Source organism: Pan paniscus, chromosome 11, assembly GCF_029289425.2.
Source record: "Pan paniscus chromosome 11, NHGRI_mPanPan1-v2.0_pri, whole genome shotgun sequence".
NCBI classification, from domain to species: domain Eukaryota; kingdom Metazoa; phylum Chordata; class Mammalia; order Primates; family Hominidae; genus Pan; species Pan paniscus.
Window position 1 is genome coordinate 74,140,266 of NC_073260.2, and position 24,647 is coordinate 74,164,912.

The window sequence follows — 24,647 nt, forward strand, 5'->3', positions numbered from 1 at the left end:
TGCTTCCAGTTTTTGCCCATTCAGTATGATATTGGCTGTGGGTTTGTCATAAATAGCCCTTATTATGTTGAGATATGTTCCATCAATACCTATTGAGTTTTTAGCATGAAGGGCTGAATTTTGCCAAAGGCCTTTTCTGCATCTATTGAGATAATCATGTGGTTTTTGTCACTGGTTCTGTTATGTGATGGATTACGTTTATTGATTTGTGTATGTTGAACCAGACTTGCATACCAGGGATGAAGCCGACTTGATGGTGGTGGATAAGCTTTTTGATGTGCTGCTAGATTCAGTTTGCCAGTATTTTAGTGAGGATTTTTGCATGGATGTTCATCAGGGATATTGGTCTAAAATTCCCTTTTTTTGTTGTTGTCTCTGCCAGGCCTTGGTATCAGGATGAAGTTTGCCTCATGAGTTAGGGAGGATTCCCTCTTTTTCTATTGATTGGAATAGTTTCAGAAGGAATGGTACCAGCTCCTCTTTGTGCCACTGGTAGAATTTGGCTGTGAATCCGTCTGTTCCTGGACTTTTTTTGGTTGGTAGGCTATTAATTATTGCCTCAATTTCAGAGCCTGTTATTGGTCTATTCAGAGATTCAACTTCTTCCTGGTTTAGTTTTGGGAGGGTGTATGTGTCCAGAAATTTATCCATTTCTTCTAGATTTTCTAGTTTATTTGCATAGAGGTGTTTATAGTATTCTCTGATGGTAGTTTGTATTTCTGTGGGATTGGTGGTGATATCCCCTTTATCATTTTTTATTGTGTCTATCTGATTCTTCTCTTTTCGCCTTTATTAGTCTTGCTAGCGGTCTATCAATTTTGTTGATCTTTTCAAAAAACTAGCTCTGAGACTCACTGATATTTTTGAAGGGTTTTTTATGTCTCTTTCAGTTCTGCTTAGTTATTTCTTGCCTTCTGCTAGCTTTTGATTGTGTTTGCTCTTGCTTCTCTAGTTCTTTTAATTGTGATGTTAGGGTGTCAATTTCAGATCTTTCCTGCTTTCTCTTGTGGGCATTTAGTGCTATAAATTTGCCTCTACACACTGCTTTAAATGTGTCCCAGAGATTCTGATATGTTCTTTGTTCTCATTGGTTTCAAAGAACATCTTTATTTCTGCCTTCATTTTGTTATTTACCCAGTACTCATTCAGGAGCAAGTTGTTCAGTTTCCATGTAGTTGTGCGGTTTTGAGTGAGTTTCTTAATCCTGAGTTCTAATTTGATTGCACTGTGGTCTGAGAGACAGTTTGTTGTGATTTCTGTTCTTTTACATTTGCTGAGGAGTGCTTTACTTCCAATTATGTGGTCAATTTTAGAATAAGTGCGATGTGGTGCTGAGAAGAATGTATATTCTGTTCATTTGGGGTGGAGAGTTCTGTAGATGTCTATGAATAGACATTTCTTAAAAGAAGACATACAAACGATCAACAGGAAATGTTCAACATCAGTAATCATCAGAGAAAAATCAAAATCATAATGAGGGGCTGGGCACGGTGGCTCAAGCCTGTAATCCCAGCACTTTGGGAGACCAATGCGGGCGGATCACAAGGTCAGGAGTTTGAGACCAGCCTGACCAACATGGTGAACCCCCATCTCTACTAAAATTACACAAATAATTAGCTGGGTGTGGTGGCGTGGTGCCTGTAATCCCAGCTACGCAGGAGGCTGAGGCAGGAAAATCGCTCGAACCCCAGGAGGTGGAGGTTGCAGTGGGCTGAGGTCACACCACTGCACTCCGGCCTGGGCAACAAAGTGAGACTCTGTCTCAAAAAATATATATATTTTTTATATAATATGCAATATATTTTATATAAGCTATGTAATATAATCTATATTATATATAATCTATAATAGTTATAATCTATATTATAATCTACAAATTATAATCTATATTATATAATCTATATTATATATAATATATATAATTATATATAATATAGATTATAATATATAATATACTATCTAGATTACATTATTTATAATAGATTATATAATATATATATAGTGTGTGTGGTGTGTGGGAGTGGGGAGCAGACTTGTCTTGCTGTCTTTGTCAGAAATTCTAAGGGCTGTGTCTTTGTGGATTACCTTCTTTTGTTCTTCCTGCCAGAGATCATGTAAGGAGGATGTTGGGGGTAGGATTAGCTTGAATTTTTTTTTTTTTCATTACACTCTTCTCCTGTCTGCTCCCTGCTTAGCCCTCCGTTTTCTCATTCCTCTGGAGTTATCTTGGAGCAGCCCCTGTTGTTAGTTGGCTGGTCTTCAAAACTCTCATGTGTAGGGTTGACAATGTTGGGGGTAGGGGATCCAGCTTATTCTTTTATTTTCAAGTCCATTCTTGGGGCTGGTGGGGAGGCAGAATGCCCCTCCCTAAGCCCTTAGTGTGTGCTGAGCTTGCTTTTTGATGTTGGCAGTGGAGGGGGAACCTCCCCTCCAGTCTCCAGGGTGGTGACTGAGTTTCCTATATCAAACCCTTCAATGGGCACAAAATGGGAGTGCTTGATTTCAGGTTTTATTTTTTTCATGAATGTGCAAATCTGTGTTTCTCCCTGCCCTCCCAGACTGTGTGGTCAGTTGAAAGTGTCTGGTTTGTGTTCGTCTCTCCCTCATTTCCGGAGCAAGGCCTGAGACCCTGCCACATCTCCTATGCTCTGCATCCATGCCTCCTTTGGACATTAAAGGTTGACTGATGCAATAATAATAAATCATAATGAGGTCTCACTTTACATTAGAATACGTATTATTAAAAAGCAAAAAAAAAATTACAGATGCTGGTGAGGATGTACAGAAAAGGGAACTCAAACTGTTGGTGGAAATGTAAATTAGTTCAGCCACTATGGAAAACAATAGAGAAAAAAACTAAAAATAGAACTACAATACCACCTAGCAATTCTTCTACTGGGCATTTATCCAAAGGAAATCAGTATACCAGAAGGATACATGCACTCCCATGTTTTTGACAGCTCTACTGACAGCAAAGATAAGGAATCAACCTAAGTGTCCATCAACAGACAAAGGAAATGTGGTCTACATACACAATGGAGTACTATTCAGTCATAAAAGAGAGTGAAATCATGTCATTTACGGCAACATTGATGGATCTGGAGGACATTAAGTTAAATAAGCCAGGCAGAGAAAGACAAATACTGCATGTTCTCACTCATATGTGGGAGCTAAGAAAGTTGATCTCATGGAGGTAGTGAGTAGAATGATAGCCATCAGAGGATGGGAAGGGCATATGGGTGGGAGTGGCTATGAAGAGAGGTTGGTTAATGGGTACAAACATACAGTTAGATAAAGTTCTAATGTTTGTTACAAAGTTGGGTGACTATAGTTAATAGTTAACAACAATGTATATTTCAAAATAACTAGAAAAGAGGACTTGGAATGTTCCTAATATATAGAAATAAATATTCAAGGTGATGGATACCCCAAATACCCTAAATTGATTATCACACATTCTATACATGTAATATCACATGTGCCCTATATAAATATGTACAAATACTATGCATTAATTAAAATTTAAAAAGCAAGACCAAGGTATGTGCTGTTAATAAGAAACCCATTTTAAATATTAAGGTAGTTAAAAGTGAAAAAATAAGGGAAAAAAACAACAGTGCATGCAAATACTGGTAAACTCCAAACAAGGTCTGTCAGTAGTTTAGTAATAGTATTGTACCAATGTCAACTTCAAGGTTTTAATAATATGGTTACTTAAAATGCTATCTTTGGGGGAAGCTGGGTGAGAGTACACAGAACTCTCTGTATTATTTGTGTAATTTCTCATGTCTTTACTAGCATCTAGGAAACTGTAACAGACTAACTTATTAGATTGTAAATAGGGTAAACTCAAATAGCAGACTTAGCAATTTTGTTGAGAAAGGAAGGATGCTGATAGACATGGATTTCTGGATTAGGAAGGACAAGGCTCTGCAGGCCGATTCAAGAAAATAAGACTCCCAAGATCCAGTAATGAATACCATTGCCCAATTGGCAGGAGACCCTACTTCTTCCCGTTTATATGCTGAGCTGCTAGAAGCAGGACTGAAAGAAGTCACCCAAATAATAACTTCATTGTTGCTCACTCTCTTCCAGGCAGAAAGAAGAAATGTTATGACAACAGAGCAGCAAGTCCCATGGTCCTAGCTAAAAGGCGGTATGGCTGTGACTGCTGAGATGGAGAGTCCTCAAAGGTAAATTAATGTGTCAGCAATGAAGGCTTTGCTATTTAATATAGAGCTTTGAGTGACCTGAAGACAGAAGTTAATTTGGTTGAATTGAGCATGGGTGGCCACTTAAAAGTGAGTGAAGGAAACACCTTGCCTAATAGTATAAAGGCAAACACCTGGTTCCTGTCAACAGTCCAACCTGGCTTATAATGAGGACAGGGCTCTGGGTGCCAGGGCAGCCAAGGCTGAAAGACTGCAGGGCAGAACACAGTGGGGTGAGCATGGACAGAAAGGAAGTTAGGATCATAATCCTGAAAAACAATTCTGAATGCCATAATCTCAAATATTGAAATACTGAAAGATCAAAGTCCCTGAAGTCTAAAAATACAGAAAATTGCAATCCCAAAATTTCAAAATCTTGAAAATATAATGTAGGGAAAAATATCTTAAAAGTTATTTAAAAAGCATTTATTTACATTTTAAAAAGGGGATTTATTTGAGAAACATAAAAACACTAGAGAACACTGTGTAGACCACTTCACACAATGAAATAGGCAATAACATATTTTTTGCAAGCATAAACACTCAGGCATACTAATGACAATTGCGTGGATGTAACAATTACGAGCAGATAAACTGTATTCATAAAGAAATGGGTGAAAAAGCTAAATATATAAAAGCATACACCCAGCTTTATAACTGCAGTCATCTGAAATACAGTGATAGACAACCTAAGTCTCCTGACGAGATCAATCAAAAACTTCAATGGGGGGGCGGGCGTGGTGGCTCATGCCTGTAATCCCAGCACTTTGGGAGGCCGAGGCGGGCAGATCACTTCAGATCAGGAGTTCGAGACCAGCCTGACCAACATGGTGAAACCCTGTCTCTACCAAATATACAAAAATTAGTCGGGTGTGGTGGCAGGCATCTATGATCCCAGCTACTCAGGAGGCTGAGGCAGGAGAATTGCTTGAATCCAGTAGGTGATTACAGTGAGTCCAGATCACGCCACTGCACTCAAGCTGGGGCAACAGAGCAAGACTCCATCTCAAAAGGAAACAACAACAAAAAAACAAAAAACAAAAAACAAAACTTGGCTGGGCATGGTGGCTCACGTCTGCAATTCCAGCACTTTGGGAGGCCAACATGGGCGGATCACCTGGAGTCAGGAGTTCAAGACCAGCCTGGCCAATATGGTGAAACCCTGTCTCTACAAAAATACAAAAATTAGCCAGGCGCGGTGGTGGGCACCTGTAGTCCCAGCTACTTGAGAGGCTGATGCAGGAGAATCGCTTGAACCCAGGGGGCGGAGGTTGCAGTGAGCTGAGATGGTGCCACTGCACTCCAGCCTGGGCGACAGAGCAAGACTCTGTCTTGAAAAAACAAACAAAAAAACCAAAAACCTTCAGTGGGTCACCACCACATACACATTAGCCCAAAGAGCCAAGATTTTCAGAAATTTTATCTTTGACAAATGCAGATGTACAAAGAGGACATCTCTTCCTTTACTGAGGAAGTTTCTACATTTTTACATACATGCATAATGCTTACACATGGTTAATGCTGTGATAATGTAGTTTGTGGTGTCAAATTTCTGATGTCCAAGGCAGCAGCAGAAAATTTGTCCCAGCTCTGAGAGGGACTAATTTGCCTTCTCTGTTCTCTATAGGCCCCTGGCTGATTGGATGGCTCCTGCCAACACTGAGGACAGATCTTTCCCACTTAGTCCACTGAGACTCACATACACGTCTCCCCTAGAAGGACTCTCACAGATACACTGAAAATAATGCCTTACTAGGTTTCTAGGTATTCCTTAATCCAGACAAGGTGACACCTAAAACTATGTCCATAAGTCCACTTCTTGTCAATTTGGCACCTATATGAATCCCCTTAAACTGTAATTTCCTAGTAGAGACAATAACAAGGTAATAGTTCTGCCTGTCATGATGCAAGTACACTGCATACAACTGAAAACACATTAATCCCTTCCCCAGAATTTGTCTCATGGGATTTCAAAGATTTTAATCCATTGAAATTTTAGATGTTAGGGACTTTAGACCTTAAGGATTTTGGTATTTCAGGATTTCAACATTCAGAATTATGTATTTTGAGATTATGATCAGCACTAAAGTAAGGGGTCTTGGAAGCTGGACACTCATTGGATGCTGGAGATAGATGGGGGAAGAAGTAGCAGCAGTGCTCAGGTACTGAACCTGGAGACAGTGGTCAATGGAAAAAAAATGCTGAGAATCAAATTTCTTTCCCACCACCATTGAGAAACATAAAAACACCAGAGAACACTTTGCAGGCCACTCCACACATTGAAATAGGCAATAACATTTTTTTGCAAGCATAAACACTCAGGCATACTAATGACAATTGTGTGGATATAACAATTATGAGCAGATGAACTGTATGCCCCACCACCATTGCTCCTACTGTCATTGTAGACTAGCTTCCTCTGCCACCTGGAACTCCCAACTGGGGGATAACCTGATCTTTTGGAATCTGTGCTGTAGCACCTGATGCACATATTAAACTTCTTGGTCTGTGTTCCTACAGGAAAAAAGGCACTTTAATTCAACTGACAGGGTTTGGACAGGGCTTGGAGTGGGGAAGGAAAACTGAAATTGTTAGGGGCCAGGGAGAGCTGAGCAGGCAGGTTGAACAGTCAAAGCTTTAATCACTTACTGAAATAGCAAGAGGTTAAACTAGAGAAAGTGCCAACTCTCTTCTGTCCTATCCCAGCCCCCAAGTTTTTGATGAGGAGCTGGACCCCTCAAAAATAATGTCACCATGGTTCTTTGGACATATTCAATATATGTATAATAGAATTTGTGGATTTTATGCCTGCACTTCTTGGTCTATATCTCATTCCATCTCACTTTCAAGGAATACGGCACAGACTGACCTCCCTCCCCAGGTGGTCCAGTATAAGTAATATAGGCCTCCAAGAGGAGAAGTTTCAAAGACTTAATGGCTGCCTGAGTAGTCAGAGAGGCAACAGCTCAATACTAACAATCGCAACAGCTGCCTGACCCAGCCACCACGTACATCTTTATATGTTAACAAAAGAAGGCAGCTATTAATCTGCTAAGCTTTTGTTGAAACTTAATGTGACTTAACATGGGTCTTCTGACTCTTTGGCTTGACATCCCCATTTTGGGATGGGTCAACTTCGACTTGATGACTAAAAAGGTGAAAAGTATCTAACAAGCCTTGCTAGTCAAAGAGAAATAGCATAGCTGGCCTGGCCCTAGCAGCTTTTTGGTCCTACATGAAAAAATGGCAGCTATCCTTTTGGAGGTAAACTGTACGGCCAACTCCACTGCATAAAGCAATCCCATTGGTTCAATGGGGCCCTTGACTTAGTTTCCCCTAAATTTCTGGGTCTACTTCATGAATTGTTTGGCTACAATGAAACATAATGGAGTCCAATGAGGAGCTGCTGCTGCTGTTCAGCTTCAGTGCCAGCTATGTAAATCCAAAAGCAGATGTGGTTGCTCCTCTCAATTACTAAAACTCAAGGCAGTCCTCATGGCTCTGGCCAATACTCTCCCTGATGAACCCCACTATGTTTTAATTACGTTTGGAGCTATTGCCAATGGCCTATCAGGTCTGCCACATGAAATCATATAGACTGTCAGATTAAAAACACTTCTCTTTGGCCATTAAACTCACAGAAATTGCTTAACTTTCCCAATAATTAAGTAAATGAATATTCAAATTAGATAACACTTCTTATACAGGCATACCTTGGAGATACTGCAGACTCAGTTCCAGACCATCATGATAAAGTGAGTCACACACATTTTGAGGTTTCCCAGTGCATATAAAAGTATGTTTATACTACACTGTAGCGTATTAAATGTGCAATAACATTTTGTCTAAAAGAACAATGTACATACTTAATTTAAAAATACGTGATTGCAAAAAAATGCTGACACAGAGACATGACATGAGCACATGCTGTTGGAAAATGACACCAATACAGACTTGTTTGATGCAGCGTTGCCACAAACCTTCAATTTGTAAAAAATAAAAAATTAAAAAAAAAATACAGTATCTGCAAGGTGCAATAAAGCAAAGTAGAATAAAATGAGGTATGTCTGTACTGACAAAAATGAAAAGCTCAGCAATATCCAGTACTGGCCACAGAATGGATATACGTTACTTGTAAACACTGTTCCTGGCATGTAAATTGGTGCAGTCCTTCTGAAAGGCAACTTTTCACTGAAAATGCACATACACACTGACTGAAAGATCCCACATCTAAATAGGTATCAAAGAGAAAGAATCAAACATATATAAGAGGGATGTGCTAGCAGGTTAATAAAAGTGGGAGTAACATGCCATTAAATTTTACTTATGCCCTCACCCATTACCTACTATTATACTTCATTATAATTCCCAACAAACTTTTGGAATCTGTATCTGTACCCACCATTTTTTACTGTTTTCCCCAGGATTCCACGGAAATCTTTTTCAAAGGGTCACTGTAAGATAATTAAAACTAATGTCCTGTTAACAATCCTCATTTTTTCCATCACTATATAGCAGTCAACACAGACTGAAATTACATTTATGGTAATCGTCTATCATGTGCTTTCATACACACAAAAATATATATAAAAGCTCATATGACCTAATAAACCATCTGAAATAGATGGTATTAATCCTCTCTTACAGATGAGGAAACAAGCCAAGAGTGGCTTCCCTGAGATCACAATCATTCAGGAAAATGAACCCAGAAGATCTAAGTGCTCATCCCACTGATGGCTGGTCCTAGAACTGTCTTCTACTAGTTCCTTTTATAGTTCTTTTTCCATTATTTAACAAAACTGAAAATCAAGATTATTCATTTTCCTCAATGGATTCTAACTTTATTACAGTGAACTTGAATGAAACAAAGTGAAAATAGTTAGTATAAGGCCTGGCATATTATAAGGCGAAGTATTCATGTTACTGACTTCTTAGAAGCATATAAAAATAGGCTAATCCAAGAGTTCAAAAGTATATATGCTCAACTCATTAAAATCCCCACATCTATAGTTACATTAACTTAGATGAAAACCAAGCAACTATCGTTTCATAGCAATTGGCAGACTTTAATATTCAAGAAAAATTAATTTCATCATACACATTAAAAATATAGGAAATTTCATGCAGACATGAAGCTTCCAATTCAGCTTTTGTGGCAACTTTTAGAATGAGAGTTACATATAAATACAGTACATTTTACAGTTACCAAACTTCATAATTTTATACTGTGATTTTTACAGCTTCTCCTTATATTGTACATATTCCACCTTGCTCACTTGATTAGCATACCCTATATCTGCACTGCTTCAGAATATAGAAATTAAACAAAAAAACATAAGCACAGTGGACTATCTCCTCCCATTTCATAAAGTAAATGAAAATGTTTGTGTATAAAGCTAATTTAAGAAAAACATTTTAAACTTTAAGGCTTACATACTTTAGTAGCTAGGACTAAAATTAAGAAATACAAAGTTAAATAAATCCTCCAGTGATACTTCTATTATTGATTGATACCACATTTTCAAGTTTAGATTAACTGCAAAAGCTGTAAGAAAAAAAGTGATGCAAATTTGTATAGAACATTTAAAAAACAATATTCATGATATGAGGGATAAATTAACAAATGAAGTAACTGATTTCAGAATTAACTAAAACATATGCTATAATTTAGAAATTTAACATTATTAAAGAAAACCTAATAGAAAAAAAATTAATTAATAAAGCCAACCCACCAGTGTCAACCTGTTTTTGCCTGTGACAAAAACAAAGATCATTTGTTTTGACACAAGTTGTAAAAAAGTGAATACTAGTCAGTGAATAAAAAGCATGTCTAAGCCATTGAAAAACAGCGTGCATTCCTTTCTGTTCAATTGATTTTTAAAAAATACTTATGTACTTTGTAAGTTTTCTTCTTTTAAAACAATAATTTGAGTTTTTTTTTTCTTCCTTGCCACTAAATTCAAACTCATTCATGTAAGTAATAAGAATTTCCACCAAATGAACATCTGCTAAGTATTGAGGGACATAAAAAAGAGAAATCTTTAAAAAAAAAAAAAAAAAAAGGTTACAGTCTTCCCAATTTTGACATGTCAGATTAACTACATGAAACCCTCTATTGCATAGTGAGAGTAAAGGTCACAAAAGTCCCATCACTGTACACGGAAAAGGTCCCCCCAACTAGTAAGATGCCAAATAGAGTAGTGACTCCCCAGCCTAAGTGACAACAAAGGTCTAAAGATTTACAAGTAACTTTTCCTATTAAAACATGACATTTATGCGACCAGCACATTACTGAGATTAAATCCATCTAATTTAAATTGCCACAGAGGTCATTTAAAGCAATCACAATCATCTGTGAAAATATTCAAGAAGAGTTCTTCCTTTTCTCCAAGAAAAGGCTAAAACATTAGTCATCTCTACTTTCCAAGCTACTGGAAACAGAATATCATACATTAAAAAATACAAAGGAAAACTCCCTCCAATAAAGATCTGCTAGAGGTAGAAATTTAAAGCAGCATATACTGTTTAAGCTCCATCTATCAGGGAACAAAATTGGTATTAATCTGAAATTACATGATGGCTGCTGCTTACAATATTGAAGACACAGACCACGGGCAGTAATTTATCCCTGAATTTCATAATCAAAATTCCCCACATTAATACTATTATGACAGTTTTTCCTAGTATATATTTTTTTTAATGAAAAAAGTGCTTGCTTTCATAATCCAGATAATCTAAAGAAAAGACATTATTGTAAACATCACACTGTCAAACTCTGTATTCATTTAGAGTCTGAAAATCACATATTTCAAATGGGTAAATTTTATTCTTATTTTCTCTGTTTCCTAGCACTACTTTTAATAAAGGCTTTTTATTTCTCACTTTGAATGTTGAGATCTCGTATATTTCAAAGTGATCCATGATGAGTATGCTTTCATAAAGTGTTCAGTTTATTGTGGCCAAAAGACTTTGATATTTCTGTTACTTGAATATATTTTACCGGCCTGTGATGCTATTAAATTTAACATTTCATAAAAAAGAAATGTTTGATGCTTCTTTAAGTTCATCTGAGCCAGAAAATACAAAATTAAATTAATCTGAATGATAAAAGAATAGACACAGGCCAGGCGCGGTGGTACATGCCTATAGTCCTAGCTACTCAGGAGGCTAAGGCAGGAAGATCGCTTGAGTCCAGGAGTTTGAGGTTACAGTGAGCTATGATCGTGCCACTGCACTCCGGCCTGGGAGACAGAGCGGGATCCTGTCTCTGAAGAAAAAAAAAAAAAGACACATTTTACGCATAGTTTTCTTAGATTGAAAGTGAACAAAGTCCCAACTCCAGATGTTGAATATGACTGAGGATCCTTAGACTCTTCTAAAAGTTACATGTGCAATGCATACAAAACAACAAAAAAAGGAAGATTATTATGTACTTCAATACTATTAGTCATTAATTCGGCAGACTTGCAATGGACAGCATCATGAAGACACTGGAGATTAGGTTTTTTTTCCTACTGAAACACAATTCTGGGCTTCAAGGAAAAAGTATACTTCAAGACATTTCCTCCATTTTTACTTGTGTAGTACAAATCTGCATGGCATAGTATATTTCTGAAAAAGCAATAGACATATTAAGAAAATAGACACTATTTCTAAATTTCGTTAGGAATAAGAAGGCACCACTGATTTGAGGTTGTGTCCTGTCATCACTGATAGTTGATTTTGAGTCGTTGATTTCAGCATTTGTTCTTACTAAACTTTTTTCCAGGTGGTATCACTTGAGACCATTATTGTGGCTTACGGACCACAAACAAGACACATTCATAGTAGTATTTCATCATAGAGAGATCATTCACAGTATATGTTGACAATACAGATTCTTTTTCCACCTGCAATGCAAACAATAATCATAATACTATGACAGTCATGATGACCACACCACTAACAAATTCTGAGCACATATGTATCAGTGGCAGGCACTATTTTAAGCATATTCATTTATTACATACAACTACCCCCATAAGAGAGGTACTATTAATATTAGTAGTCTCACTTTACAAAGAACAGTCACACTAGTAAGTGGTGGAACTGAGATTCAAACTCAGGCAGTCTTGAGCTCTGAACTACTATAATATGTTGCTTCTCGTCATTCTTAAAAACAAACCTATTGTTTCTAAAATGGAATGCTTCTAAATAAATGAACTGAAACACAATAGCCAAAATATCACAGAACTTTATAGTAATGCACATGATTAAAAAAAGATGAAGCAGTACACAAGGACATATTGTGAATATCCCTCTTATACCTGCCCTCCGACCCCCTTTTGTTTTCCCCAGAGCCTACTCTACTTTCTATCAGTGAGAGTCTGTAAGACCAGTATTATAATGATCGGCTACCATTTATTGAAAGGCTATTTCACCAGAAAGTAGTTTTCCCTTTATGTACACATTATCCCAAATCCTTATAATTCTGAAAGCTAAGGAACACAGGTCAAGCATCCCTAATCTGAAAATCTGAAACGCTTCAAAATCCAAAATGTTTTGAGCGCCTACATAATGCCACAAGTGACAAATTCCACATCTGACTTCATGTGGCAGGTGGTCAAAATTTTAAAATATTGTATCAAATTACCTTTGGGCTACGCTTATAAGGCATATATAAAACATAAATGAATTTCACATTTAGACTTCAGTCCCCTCCCAAGATATGTCACGTATATGCATATATTGCAAAATTGGAAAAAAATCCAAAATCCCAAACATTTCTGGTCCCAAGCATTTTGAATAAGGGATACTCAACCTGTATTATCTTCCCTTTATAGATAAGAAAACACAGAATTCAAATAGTCACTAACAGCCATGATATCAACACTTCTGTTGAGGTGCTTTGGGAGTTAAACTTTGGCAATATTTTATTCCATTCTTACCTCTACCTTGAATCCATACTGCAGAACAACGTTTTTTATATCCTCATAGCTCAATTCTATGGAAAGTTCATTTGCCAGATTTTCAAAGTGGTACAGCAGAGGACCTACGGTTTAAAGATACTATGAATTACTTGAATATAAACATACACTCATAGCTGTGTTACACTGAATTCCAAGTTGAGTAAGTTAGGTACTGGATGAGACAAACATAAGAAGTCTGGGCATTTGCTGAAAATGCCCAGACCTCTGAAAATTTGGCCTAGTATCTGACACCCTCAAGAGTTGGGCCTACACTCATGAGGAGTTAGTCCCTCTGGCATACCTGCCTTGCACTGTGATTCACACCATGGGCCTTCACCTTTAACTTGCAAGTTACTGAAGGAGTAGATGAATCAGAGAATGCTAAGTCCTCAAATTCCAAATGTATTCTGCAATTATAATTCCATAAGCAAATGCAAAACTGCAGTTACCAACTGTATATCATATGAAAACAAAGGAGGAGCCTCAAGTTAACCTAGGTAGTAAAAGGTGGACAGGAGTTATATGGAAGGTTTCCTGAAAGGAAGAAGTAACATTAGAGCTGGCTTTTGTTTTTTTAAGTGCACTGTTCATATCCCAGCTCTAACATCTAATAATTGTGTGTCTGTGGGCAATTCAATAACTCCACTTCATCTACAATATGAGTTTTTTTTTTTTTTTTGAGACAATCTCACTCTGTTGCCCAGGATGGGTGGGGTGCAGTGGCATGATCTGGGCTTACTGCAACCTCCACCTCCCAGGTTCAAGTGATTTTCCTGCCTCAGCCTCCTGAATAGCTGAGATTACAGGAACCTGTCGCCACGCCAGGCTAATTTTTATATTTTTAGTAGAGACAGGGTTTCACCATGTTGGCCAGGCTGGTCTTGAACTCCTGACCTCAAGTGATCCACCAGCCTTGGCCTCCCAAAGTGTTGCGATTACAGGCGTGAGCCACCGTGTGTGCCCTGTAGTATGACTTTAATGTGAGATAATATGTATTACACCTGTCATAAACAAGGCACTAAGTAAATGACAGGTATTACACTGTTTATATGACATCCTCCCTTTACTATTTGCTCATTCTATACATTCGAGAAATGCACATATGATTTAAAGCATGATTTTCAAATCTTTCAATCTATCATTTTGCCCAATCCATCAACCTCATCCAGGAACCATTATCACTTAACACAGTTATATATACCTCAGGCTAATCTAGACAATCTTCTCTTTACACCTTTCATTGGGTTAATTATAAATCCTGCAACCAGCTCTCTACTCCTACTCCCCATACAATGTGCTAATCATGGAAGACAGAAGTATTTAATAACAAGACAAAGGTTCTGCTACCAAGAGGCTTAACATTCTGTGGATCACAGGGTAAAAAAGTTTTTCTTTCTCTCTCCTTTCTGTATCCTACATAAACGACTAGAAAAAAATGACCATGAATATAATGTATATGTTAGTGCTACTTACAAAAGATAACAATGGTTCCTTATCAAACTACTCTATCAAGCTGAAATTTGTTACATTAGTACTAGTAAAAATGATTGTTTTCTACCATTTCCTGAGCACTGCTGTTCCTAGACTACCCAAAGCTTTTATAAGAATGCAGAGCCTCACAGCAGAGTCTTTCCAGCTTTTAAAGATTATGCTGTTCCTGTTCCATTATTTTAAGAGCCTCCAATAACATAGTTTTATTATCTCTACATACATACATACATTCCAATGATTTTTACATACTTAGACCATTTTTACCTCTAGTCATGGTGTGTTCCACCTAGAAAGCTCCAACCCTCCAACTCAAGCTTTAGCCGTGCTTCAAAACCTTGCTGAAATCCATCCAAGTCTTCATCCCTACTGCTCATTCTTCTTAATGTGGCATATTTTAACACTCATTTAATGCTGTGTTGCATTGCTCAGTGAAAATTTTTCAGGCAATTAGCAGTTTTCTCACTAGATTACAAGTTATGTAAGTCAAGGAACACATCTTAAGTTGCTTTTGAACCCACCACAATGCCTAGCTTAGTGCTGAATTTATAAATTTTACCAAAGACAACAGCTGGAGTGTATATTTTTAGTCTTCTAATACAATGGTACTTTGACAAATATCCTTGTGCATATTTTAGATTATCCCTTACAAAGATGTTTCTTGAAGGCCAGAGAATAAACATTTTTACTGACCTGATTCAGACTGCCAAAAATGCTTTCCCAAAGAGTTATAAGTTTTCACTCACAATTGCAATAAGTACTTATTTCAGCATCTTATATTAAGTTGTGGGAATGCAATAGTACAGTCACTTTGGAAAACACCTTGCCAGTTTCTAAGTTATAGATACACTCACCATATGTGACCCAGCAATTCTGTTAGGTACGTATTTACGCAGGATAAATGGAAATTTGTAGCCACACAAAGATTTATACTCATATTTAATGCAACTTTATTCTTAATCATAATAATTTGGGAATAACCCAAACGTCCACCAACCAGTGAATGGATAAACAAAATGTAATATATCAAATGGAAAACTACTCAACAATAAAAAAAGACCACCACAATAGTACATGCAACAAAATGATGAATCTCAAAAGTGTTATGCTAAGAAAGCCAGAGACAAAAAGCAGCATACTGTATGATTCTATTTATATGACATTCTAGAAAAGGGAAAACTATAGTAACAGAATCCAAAGTAGTGACAGCATGGTATTAGGAGTAAGAGGAGAGAATGGAGTACAAGGGGACATTTTGGGGTGATGGAAATGGGAAGATTCCCGGTCTTGATAGTGGCCATGGTTACACAATTATCCAGTTTTCAAACTGCATCAAACTGTACATTTGTAAAAAGGGTGAATTTTATATGTCAATTATATCTCCAAAAAAATCCAACTTAAAAAAAAAACACAACAAGAATTTTTATTAAACAAAATATTTGCTAATTTGATATGGGGAAAATTATATATAATTTGAATTTGCACCTCTTTGAGGCTGGGCAGTTTTTCATATTTACGACCTAGTTGCCCATTCTTTAAACAAATGTTTACCAAGCACCTAGCTAATGTCTGGCACTGGATATATATGAAGATGAATAACAGAGACACATTCCTCAAAGGGTTCTTTATTTTCTCAACTCTCATGTCTCTTCGTTCTTTTTTTCTTTTTTAATTTTTAATTATTTAACTTTTTTGTTTAGAGACAGTGTCTTGTTATATTACCCAAGCTGGATTAGAATTCCTGGGCTCAAGCAATCCTCTTGCCTCAGTCTCCCAAATAGCTGGGACTACAGGCATGCAACACCACACGCAGCTTTCTTCATATTCTTTTAGTGGCCATAACAGAAGGAGCAAAGATATGTTTTTTTCCTTGATTATAAGATCAAAACTAGGAAGCTGAGATAACATGAAAAAGCATTAAAAAATTAAAAAATCACCTATAAGTCTAACATTCAGAGTAAGCACTTGAATATTTATCTCCTTGCAGTCTTTCCTCGATGTACAGTATATTCCATATACAGTTTTACATCTTATACTTCATTAGGAACATTTCTCTATTTCATTATTTCTAGAAAATAGTTTTACTGTATGAATGTCTTATGACTGTCCACTCCATTACTGTTAGAAATATAAGTTCACTCTAAGTTCTTGCTGAGTATGTCTGTCCATTTCATCAGTCTTTAGTCCGCCCATATCTGATTATTTGCCTCTGACAGACTTCTAGAAGTATAATTAATCTAATAAACATAGGTAATAGTGAATTAATTATGTAACAGGACAGATGGCAAATAGTTGAGGCTTTGTGTCCCACTTACAGTGTGTAGCATATATTCTTATTTGTGTTTTTCCCCATTACCCTTTAAGAATGTAAGAAATACTTGTAGTGGTAGGGCCATACAAAAATAGGCTACAGGCCAAATTGGGCTGTAGTTTGCCAACCCCTGACTAATTGTATGAATATTTAAGGTTTTCCCACACACTATTTTATAACATGTTACTGTTTTTCTAGAAGAAAGTCATATCATTTTACATCCCCACTAACAGAACAAGAGCATATCCCATCTCACTGTACTTACCTAAGCTTTAAGTAAGCAAATTTAAAAACTTAGTGAATATGATAGGTGAAAAATGGTAGCACATTTATGTTTATTTACTTAACAGTGAGAATGAACATTTTTTTCTGTATATAGGTTTTTTACATTTATTCTTTTTTTCATTTTTTTACTGAGTGTTGGAGTTTTGCTCTGTCACCCAGGTTGAAGTACAATGGCATAGGCATAGTTCACTGCAGCCTTGAATTTCTGGGCTCCAGTGATCCTCCCACCTCAGGTCCCAAGTAGCTGGGACTACAGGCACAGGCCACTACACCTGGCTAATTTTTAAACTCTTTTTTTTAGAGATGAAGGGTCTTGCTGTGTTGCCCAGGCTGGTCTAGAAATCCTGGCCTCAAGTGATCTGCCTGGCTTGACCTCAGGAGTTGTCAGGATTACAGGCATGAGCTACGTCATCTAGTTTTTTTATCATTAAAATAACTTGCATATTTATGTTGTACAGCCTATTTCATTGCTGGGTAGTTTTCTCTTTGTTCCCCCTTTAAAGAATTTTTTTAATCTAAAAATATAGTTTACTGCTGATATGGTTTGCCTTTGTGCCTCCACCCAAATCTCATCTCAAATTATAATCCCACGTGGAGGGAGGGACCTGGTGGGAGGTGACTGGATCATGGGGGTGGTTCCCCCCATGCTGTTCTCAGGATACTGAGTTCTTGCAAGATCTGATGCTTTAAAAGTGGCAAATGCAAATTCCTCTGGGGAAAAACACTTCAACCCAGGCCTTAAGAAATCCAAAGTGTGATTTCTTATGAACAATCCCCAATAAACACTCAAAGTCAACAGCACAGAGAAACAAGGAATCATGAACAAGAACCAAGAAAAGCAAGAGAAAGCAGAAAATGACCTGCAAAGACTTGAGATGTCAGAATTATCAGAAATAATATGCTCAGTATTTTCAAATAAAAGACTATCGGTCAGAAGAAACTATCCAGAGTGCAGCATGGCGAGAAAGATAGCAAGAGAAGTGGTTGAGATATATGAAAGCTACCATGAGAAGTTCTAAAATATATTTGATTGCATTTCCAGAAGAAACAGAGAAAAAGAATGAGGCAGAGGCAGTATGTGAAGAAATAATGGCTATTGTTACATATTTTAATGCTAAACCTATGATTGGTAAGAGGGGATCCCCCCGCAAAGCTGAGAATTTTTCACAACTGATAAGGTCAATTCATAGACTTAAGAAGCCTAACAAACTGTGCACAGTATTAAAAAGAGAACTCCACACCTAGATGTAATATTAGACCTGATAAAACTACAAGGTAAAAATCTTAAAAAAACAGAATACCTTCAGAGGAGCAACATTTTAAAAAGCTGAATTCTCAACAGCAAAGACGGAAGCTAGAGGCCACTGAGTGTGATATATTCTAAGTGTTGAAAGCTACCTGCCACCTTAGTATTTTATACTAAGTGTTGCATTGGAACTAAAGTTATCAGTATGAACTTACGATTTTGTCTGTATGTTTGTGTGTATGTATGTATGTGTGTGTGTTTAGTTTTTCTTGAGGGCCCTCCTTTGATGATTTTTACATACACGCATATACATGATTTTTACAGACGGACATATACATATATTTCCCACCCTGTTTGCCAAAAAGGCCTAGACAAAATACCACTTCGGTGGTAGGAACTAGATTTTCCATTTCTACAAACCATTCCCCATTAAAAGGAACTAGGAATCCTTGGAAATAATGGCTGGTCAGAGAAAGTACAAGATGGGCTTGGAATATCTGGTTGTTTCACAAAGGAGGTATCAAACAGTGACAGGGATATGTCGAAAGAACAGGAACTAGCTTAAAGGGGGTTGCCAAACCACTTGCCAAATCTGTGACAGGCGGATTTAAACCATTTACACCTGTAAGTCCCTAAAAGTTCTGGTTAAGAGATAAAGATTGTTTGACTGGATAGTAAAAATGTACTGTATGCTGTTTGTAAGAGACACACCTAAAACATAAAGATTGCCACAAAAAGGCTGAAAAATCTAAAAAGTTAGGCATAAAGATTTAAGAAACAGAAAAAGATACAAGAAACAGTTATTAATTTTAAAATAAGCTCATATAGCGATATTGACATGCCCACTCCAAGAAATGTGACTTGCATCTGTGCAAAACATCTGGAATTCAAACCTTGGTAAGTTTTTTTTTTCTTTTTTTTTTTTCCAGAGGGAGTCTCGCTCTGTCGCCAGGCTGGAGTGAAGTGGCACAATCTCAGATCACTGCAACCTCTGCCTCCCAAGTTCAAGCAATTCTCCTGCCTCAGCCTCCCGAGTAGCTGTGACTACAGGTGTGCGCCACCACACTCAGCTAATTTTTGTATTTTTAGTAGAGACGGGGTTTCACCATGTTGGCCAGGATAGTCTCAATTTCTTGACCTCATGATCCGCCTGCCTCACCTCCCAAAGTGCTGGGATTACAGGTGTGAGCCACCATGCCCGGCCAAACCTTGGTACGTTTTATAGGCAGGGTAGGGGTTGGAGATGGCTTGGGCTGATGTTCACTGCTTGAGCATTTTCCAAAGTTTTTAATTAATCCCCTTCTTTTCTGCCCTACATTTTGCCCCCATTCTATATGAGGACACGCTTTCCTAAATCCTGCTCCTTTCCTATTTACTTTTTCTAGGGAATTAAACTTATGGTCTCTCACCTGAGCATGGAGTGGAAATGGGCATATAAGGTAGGCATCTTGATTATAGAGGAGTCAACTGTTAAATATATACAGATTTTCAAGTTAGGTTTTTCCATACAGCACCTCGTTTTCCAGAGTTATTCGGGTAAGGTGGCTCTCACATGTGTTTTTCTTCACAAAACTTACCTATCTACCCCAACTTCTAAAAACTGGCACATTATTTTGTCCCCCAATAACATGCCTGCCATTCTTTGTCCATGTGTTTTATATCTTTTTATATTTTTACTACTACTATAATGAGGAAAGGCTGTATGTGTTCAGTCATCTATCTTTTAAAGGGAATCTCGTTTTAAAAAATTCTAGGCCGGGCACAGTGGCTCACGCTTGTAATCCCAGCACTTTGGGAGGCTGAGGCAGGTGGATCACCTGAGGTCGGGAGTTCAAGACCAGCCTGGCCAACATGGTGAAACCCCATCTCCACTTAAAATACAAAAAACAGCCAGGTGTGGTGGCGCACGCCTGTAACCCCAGCTACTTGAGAGGCTGAGGCATGAGAATCGCTTGAACCCAGGAGACAGAGGTTGCAGTGAGCCGAGATGGTACCACTGCACTCCAGCCTGGGTGACAGAGTGAGACTCCGTCTAAAAAAAAAAAAGAAAAAAAAAATTCTGTAGCTTCATAATGCTCTAAAATCTGATAAGACCTATCTTTCAGTACACTTTACAAAGATCTCCTTTGCTACTTTTACCAGATGTAGTTACATTTTAATTCTTCAGATGTAGTTAGATTCATTTTATTAATTCTTCCAGATGTAGCTAAATGCCTGCCCTCCACTACCTGACTCCCAAATTTATCAGTGGATACATACACACACACTTTCTTTTTAGAAGAAATTATAAATAAATGTGTTTAAGGAGTGCTGGTCAGGATGAAAAACTGAAAAAGGGAATTCACAGGCATTCTTTTGTTCTTTGCCAAAATCATAGCCTTACCCAAAGGACATATGCATAATAGTTCCCTTAAAAGGCTTACTAGCTTTCCTTAAACTGGGTAGTGTTAAAGAGTCCATCAAATCCTCCTTAATTAAAGCATTTGTAAATTAATGATCCCCACCAAATCTGATTTCATGCAGTTTGGGCAACATTTTCATATATAATTTTACCTCCAATGTCATTTGTTCCAGAATGGCTGGCCATTACATTTCCCATTATATATGAATATATTGATGTTCTAGTCTACCTAAGCAGGGTTAGGGTAAAATCATCCCCAAGAGGTTGATCTCTCAGTTTACAGGGTAAATTAAGCCTCCAGGTCTATATAATTAAAGCCAAAACCATAAGAATGTTATGAATTTACCAATATAGATGGCACTTCATCATGTCTTCAAGACATCTTAGTATGTTCCCTTTTTCAAATTTTGAAACAATACATTCATACATACATGTAACAGTCATTAATACCCACTGTTTGCCAGGCTTTGTACCAGGTGACTAGGAAGCATTAGATCTTTGCCCTTATGGAGCTTAGAGACTAGCAGTGGAAACAAAAGCATATGGGTGCTAATACCAAACTGAAGTATATGTTACAGCAGAGTCTCTTAGAACATAAGAAATACAGAATACTTAACCCAACCCGAAAGGATCACCTGAGCTAAGTGTTTAAGAACACATAAGGGCTAACCAAGGGAAAACAGAAGAGAAAGAAAGGGCTAAGTCAAAGGACTGGCACTTGAGGTCAGAGAAGGGGCGGTAAAAAACAATCCTGAAGGTAAAAAACATAATCCTGAAGAGTTTAGGTTTTCCAGAAAGCTAGAATTTCATGCAGGGAGTCTTACAGGAACAGATTTGCATGTTAGGAAGGTCACTGATGATTATGTGGAGAAATGAAAAGGGCTGAAGACAACTTGAAGGCAGGGGGGTCCTTAAGGAAATTACTACAGTAATCCTAATGCTAATCCAGGCAAGAAACCATGAAATTGGAGCAATGGTTCTCAACTGGGGATGACTTTGCCAACACCCTCCACCCCCAGAGGGCAACATTTTTCAATATCTAAAGACATTTTGGTTGTCAAAACTGGGAGGTACTACTGGAGTCTTAGAGGCCAGGAAGGCTGTTAACCATCCTACACTATACAGGTCAGACCCCCACTTCCCTCACCACTCCCACTGAAGAATGATCCAGCCCAAATGTCAAAACCACAATCGAGAAACCCTGGAATAGAAGGATATTCAAGAGCGATTAAGTAGCTTTAGGAGATACAACTTTTAGACTGACTAGAGACAAACAGTGAGGAAAAAGGTCCTATTGACTGTGTCCCCCTGCCTCCAAATTCACATGTTGAAGCCCTAATCCCCAGTGTGGCTGTATTTGAAGGTAGGACTTCTAAGGAAGTAATTAAGGTAAATGAGGTCGTAAGGGTGGGGTCCTCATCCAATAGGATTAGTGTCCTTATAAGAAGAGACACACCAAAGAGCTCACTCATGCTCTCATTCACTCCTTCTCCCTCTATGCATAACCAAAGAAAGGCTATGTGAATACACAGCAAGAGGGTAACCCCTGCAAATCAAAGGAAGAGCCCTCACTAGACACCAACCTGGTGAGCACCTGGAATTCCAGTCATCAGAACTGTGAGAAAATAAACTTGTTATTTAAGCCACCCAATCTGTGGTATTGTTATGGTAGCCTGAGTGACCTAATAAAAGGGGTAACGAAAGGCTCCCAGTATTTTTCTTTGGGGTAACCTGAGTAGATGATTAATAGAAAAGATATTGGGAGGCATGGAATCATTTTTCTGTTTTGTTTTGGCTTTTTTTTGAGATGGGGTCTCGGGGCATGTTGCCCAGGCTGGTCTTGAGACACAAAGATTTTGAAGTATCTGTGGTACACCCAAGTTGGACATACTGGCTTGGAGCACAAGAGAGATGTTTGGACCAGAGATACAGATTGGGAATCGAAAGAGTAGGAAAAGCCATGAGATTAGGTAGGAGGAATATGGAGTCAAAAATGAGTACATGGCATAAAAAATGAAAAACACAGATTAGATGCCCAGAACACAATAACATTTAAAAGAAAGCTGATTCTGAGATTTTTTTTAACATTCTTTAACTTATACATGCAAAAGATGTATAAGTTAATACTTTATAAAGTACTAACCTTCCAAATAACTATTTTTAAGGACTGTGTTTCTCCATTATTACAATTTTCAAAATTGTTTTGAGACTCCATAATGGAATTAGCTCTCCTAATTGACTTCCTGTTAACCAACATGCTCCATTACTTCTGATGCCCATGACAGATCATAAGTCACACTATAGTACATCTACTCTTATCAAACAGTATACTTATCAGGAGCCAACTTTATGTGCTTCAGGTAGTTACAATTATTGTATTATATAACTTAATAAAATATTCATAAACCAATAAAACAAATGTTAAAAAAAGCTGTTTCTATGAAAGTCACATGCTCTGGAAATACATAAAACCTTACCATAACTCAGTAATGGGGGTCAAAAAATTTAATTATGTAAACACAGGGTCATGTTAATGCTAACTTACAAATTAACTGAGGGTGATCAAGAAATTGGCTCTGGGCTTCAAGCCTGTCTTTGTCACATGTAAGCTACAGGACTGTTCTGCTAGTTATTTAACCCAAGACTCTAAGTCTCTTCAACTATAACATAGTGCCATTTCAATATAGGGCTGCTTTGAGATTCCACAAGGTATTTATAAGGGACCAACACAGTACCTAACCCATAGTAAGCAAATACCCAGTAGGTAATATCTTTCCATTTTTCCTTGGGAAAAATTTCCCAAGGTAACTACTTTTAAAGAAGACTTACAGTTTGGGATATTTATTTTATTATGATTGCATTGTACAGCTGCTTTCATCTGGTCCTAAGGAATTCTTAAGAGAAGTTTGCAAAAGACTTACTACTACCTCCAGGGCTTAGTCCCAAATGGCAAAATTTCTGGTAAATTAAAATTAAAAAGAGAGTAGGTGTCAGAAATCAGTCACAAAACTAGACCCACCCGGAAGGTCAAGGGCTCAAGACCATGTACGTTATGTCCTTTTATGTAGTATAATAATCCTTATCTTGAAAACCTTTATGTTCTAGTCGTGATGTCTTTCTGAACACAGATTATATATCTCACGAAAGAATACATGTATATCTACCTGAATACTATCATTATACCCCCTTTATTTTAAAAAGGAGTAAAGTGGCAATTTCCTTTAGATTCTGGACTGGAGGGACCATGTTATAGTCAACATTTAATTTCTAACATCGAGTAGTAAGTAGAATGCAGTAAAAAAATTTTTTGCATAAAAAAAATTGTGTTTCTATTCTTTCTTAAACGCAAGGTAATCACAGAAGTTATCACACCTACACCCTTCCCAGTATATGGATGTACTAGGGAGGAAGATTCCATGGAAGAGGTAAAATCCCCCCCCATGCTTCATTATAGAAAGAAAAAGAGAACACTCTCTTCCTAACAGAACGGACCACTGTCTCAGCATGTGGGATGGTGATAATGAGGGAATGATTACCTACCATCAGATCAACAATTAGTATACACTGAAATTACAATGACTGTGAGACTGACCTAAGTGTGAATATACAACTTCTGAGCTTCCACTGCCTTTGGAGGGATCACCACCAGGATGCAGTCTAAAGGAAACTGTAGTGGTTTTAAAACATTTACAACTTAATTCTAATGTTCATGCACATTTGAGACTGTGAAGTTAAATGTAATACAGCTGTAAGTACT

The 24,647-nt window shown here is 37.5% G+C and overlaps 1 protein-coding gene across 3 annotated transcripts in view; it reads right to left on the reverse strand.

Annotated features, from left to right (window-relative positions):
- Positions 1-9,251: 9,251 nt before the first annotated feature.
- The window catches only part of CARNMT1 (carnosine N-methyltransferase 1), a 47,615-nt gene continuing 32,219 nt past the window's right edge, over positions 9,252-24,647 (reverse strand). For all 3 annotated transcript variants that reach the window (XM_034967556.3, XM_008975744.3, XM_034967557.2), the window contains exons 7-8: positions 13,139-13,242; positions 9,252-12,100 (exon numbers count right to left, since the gene is read on the reverse strand). In XM_034967556.3, the coding sequence (XP_034823447.1) occupies positions 11,999-12,100; positions 13,139-13,242 (206 nt within the window). In that variant the 3' untranslated portion in view covers positions 9,252-11,998. The remainder of the gene's footprint in view (positions 12,101-13,138; positions 13,243-24,647) is intronic.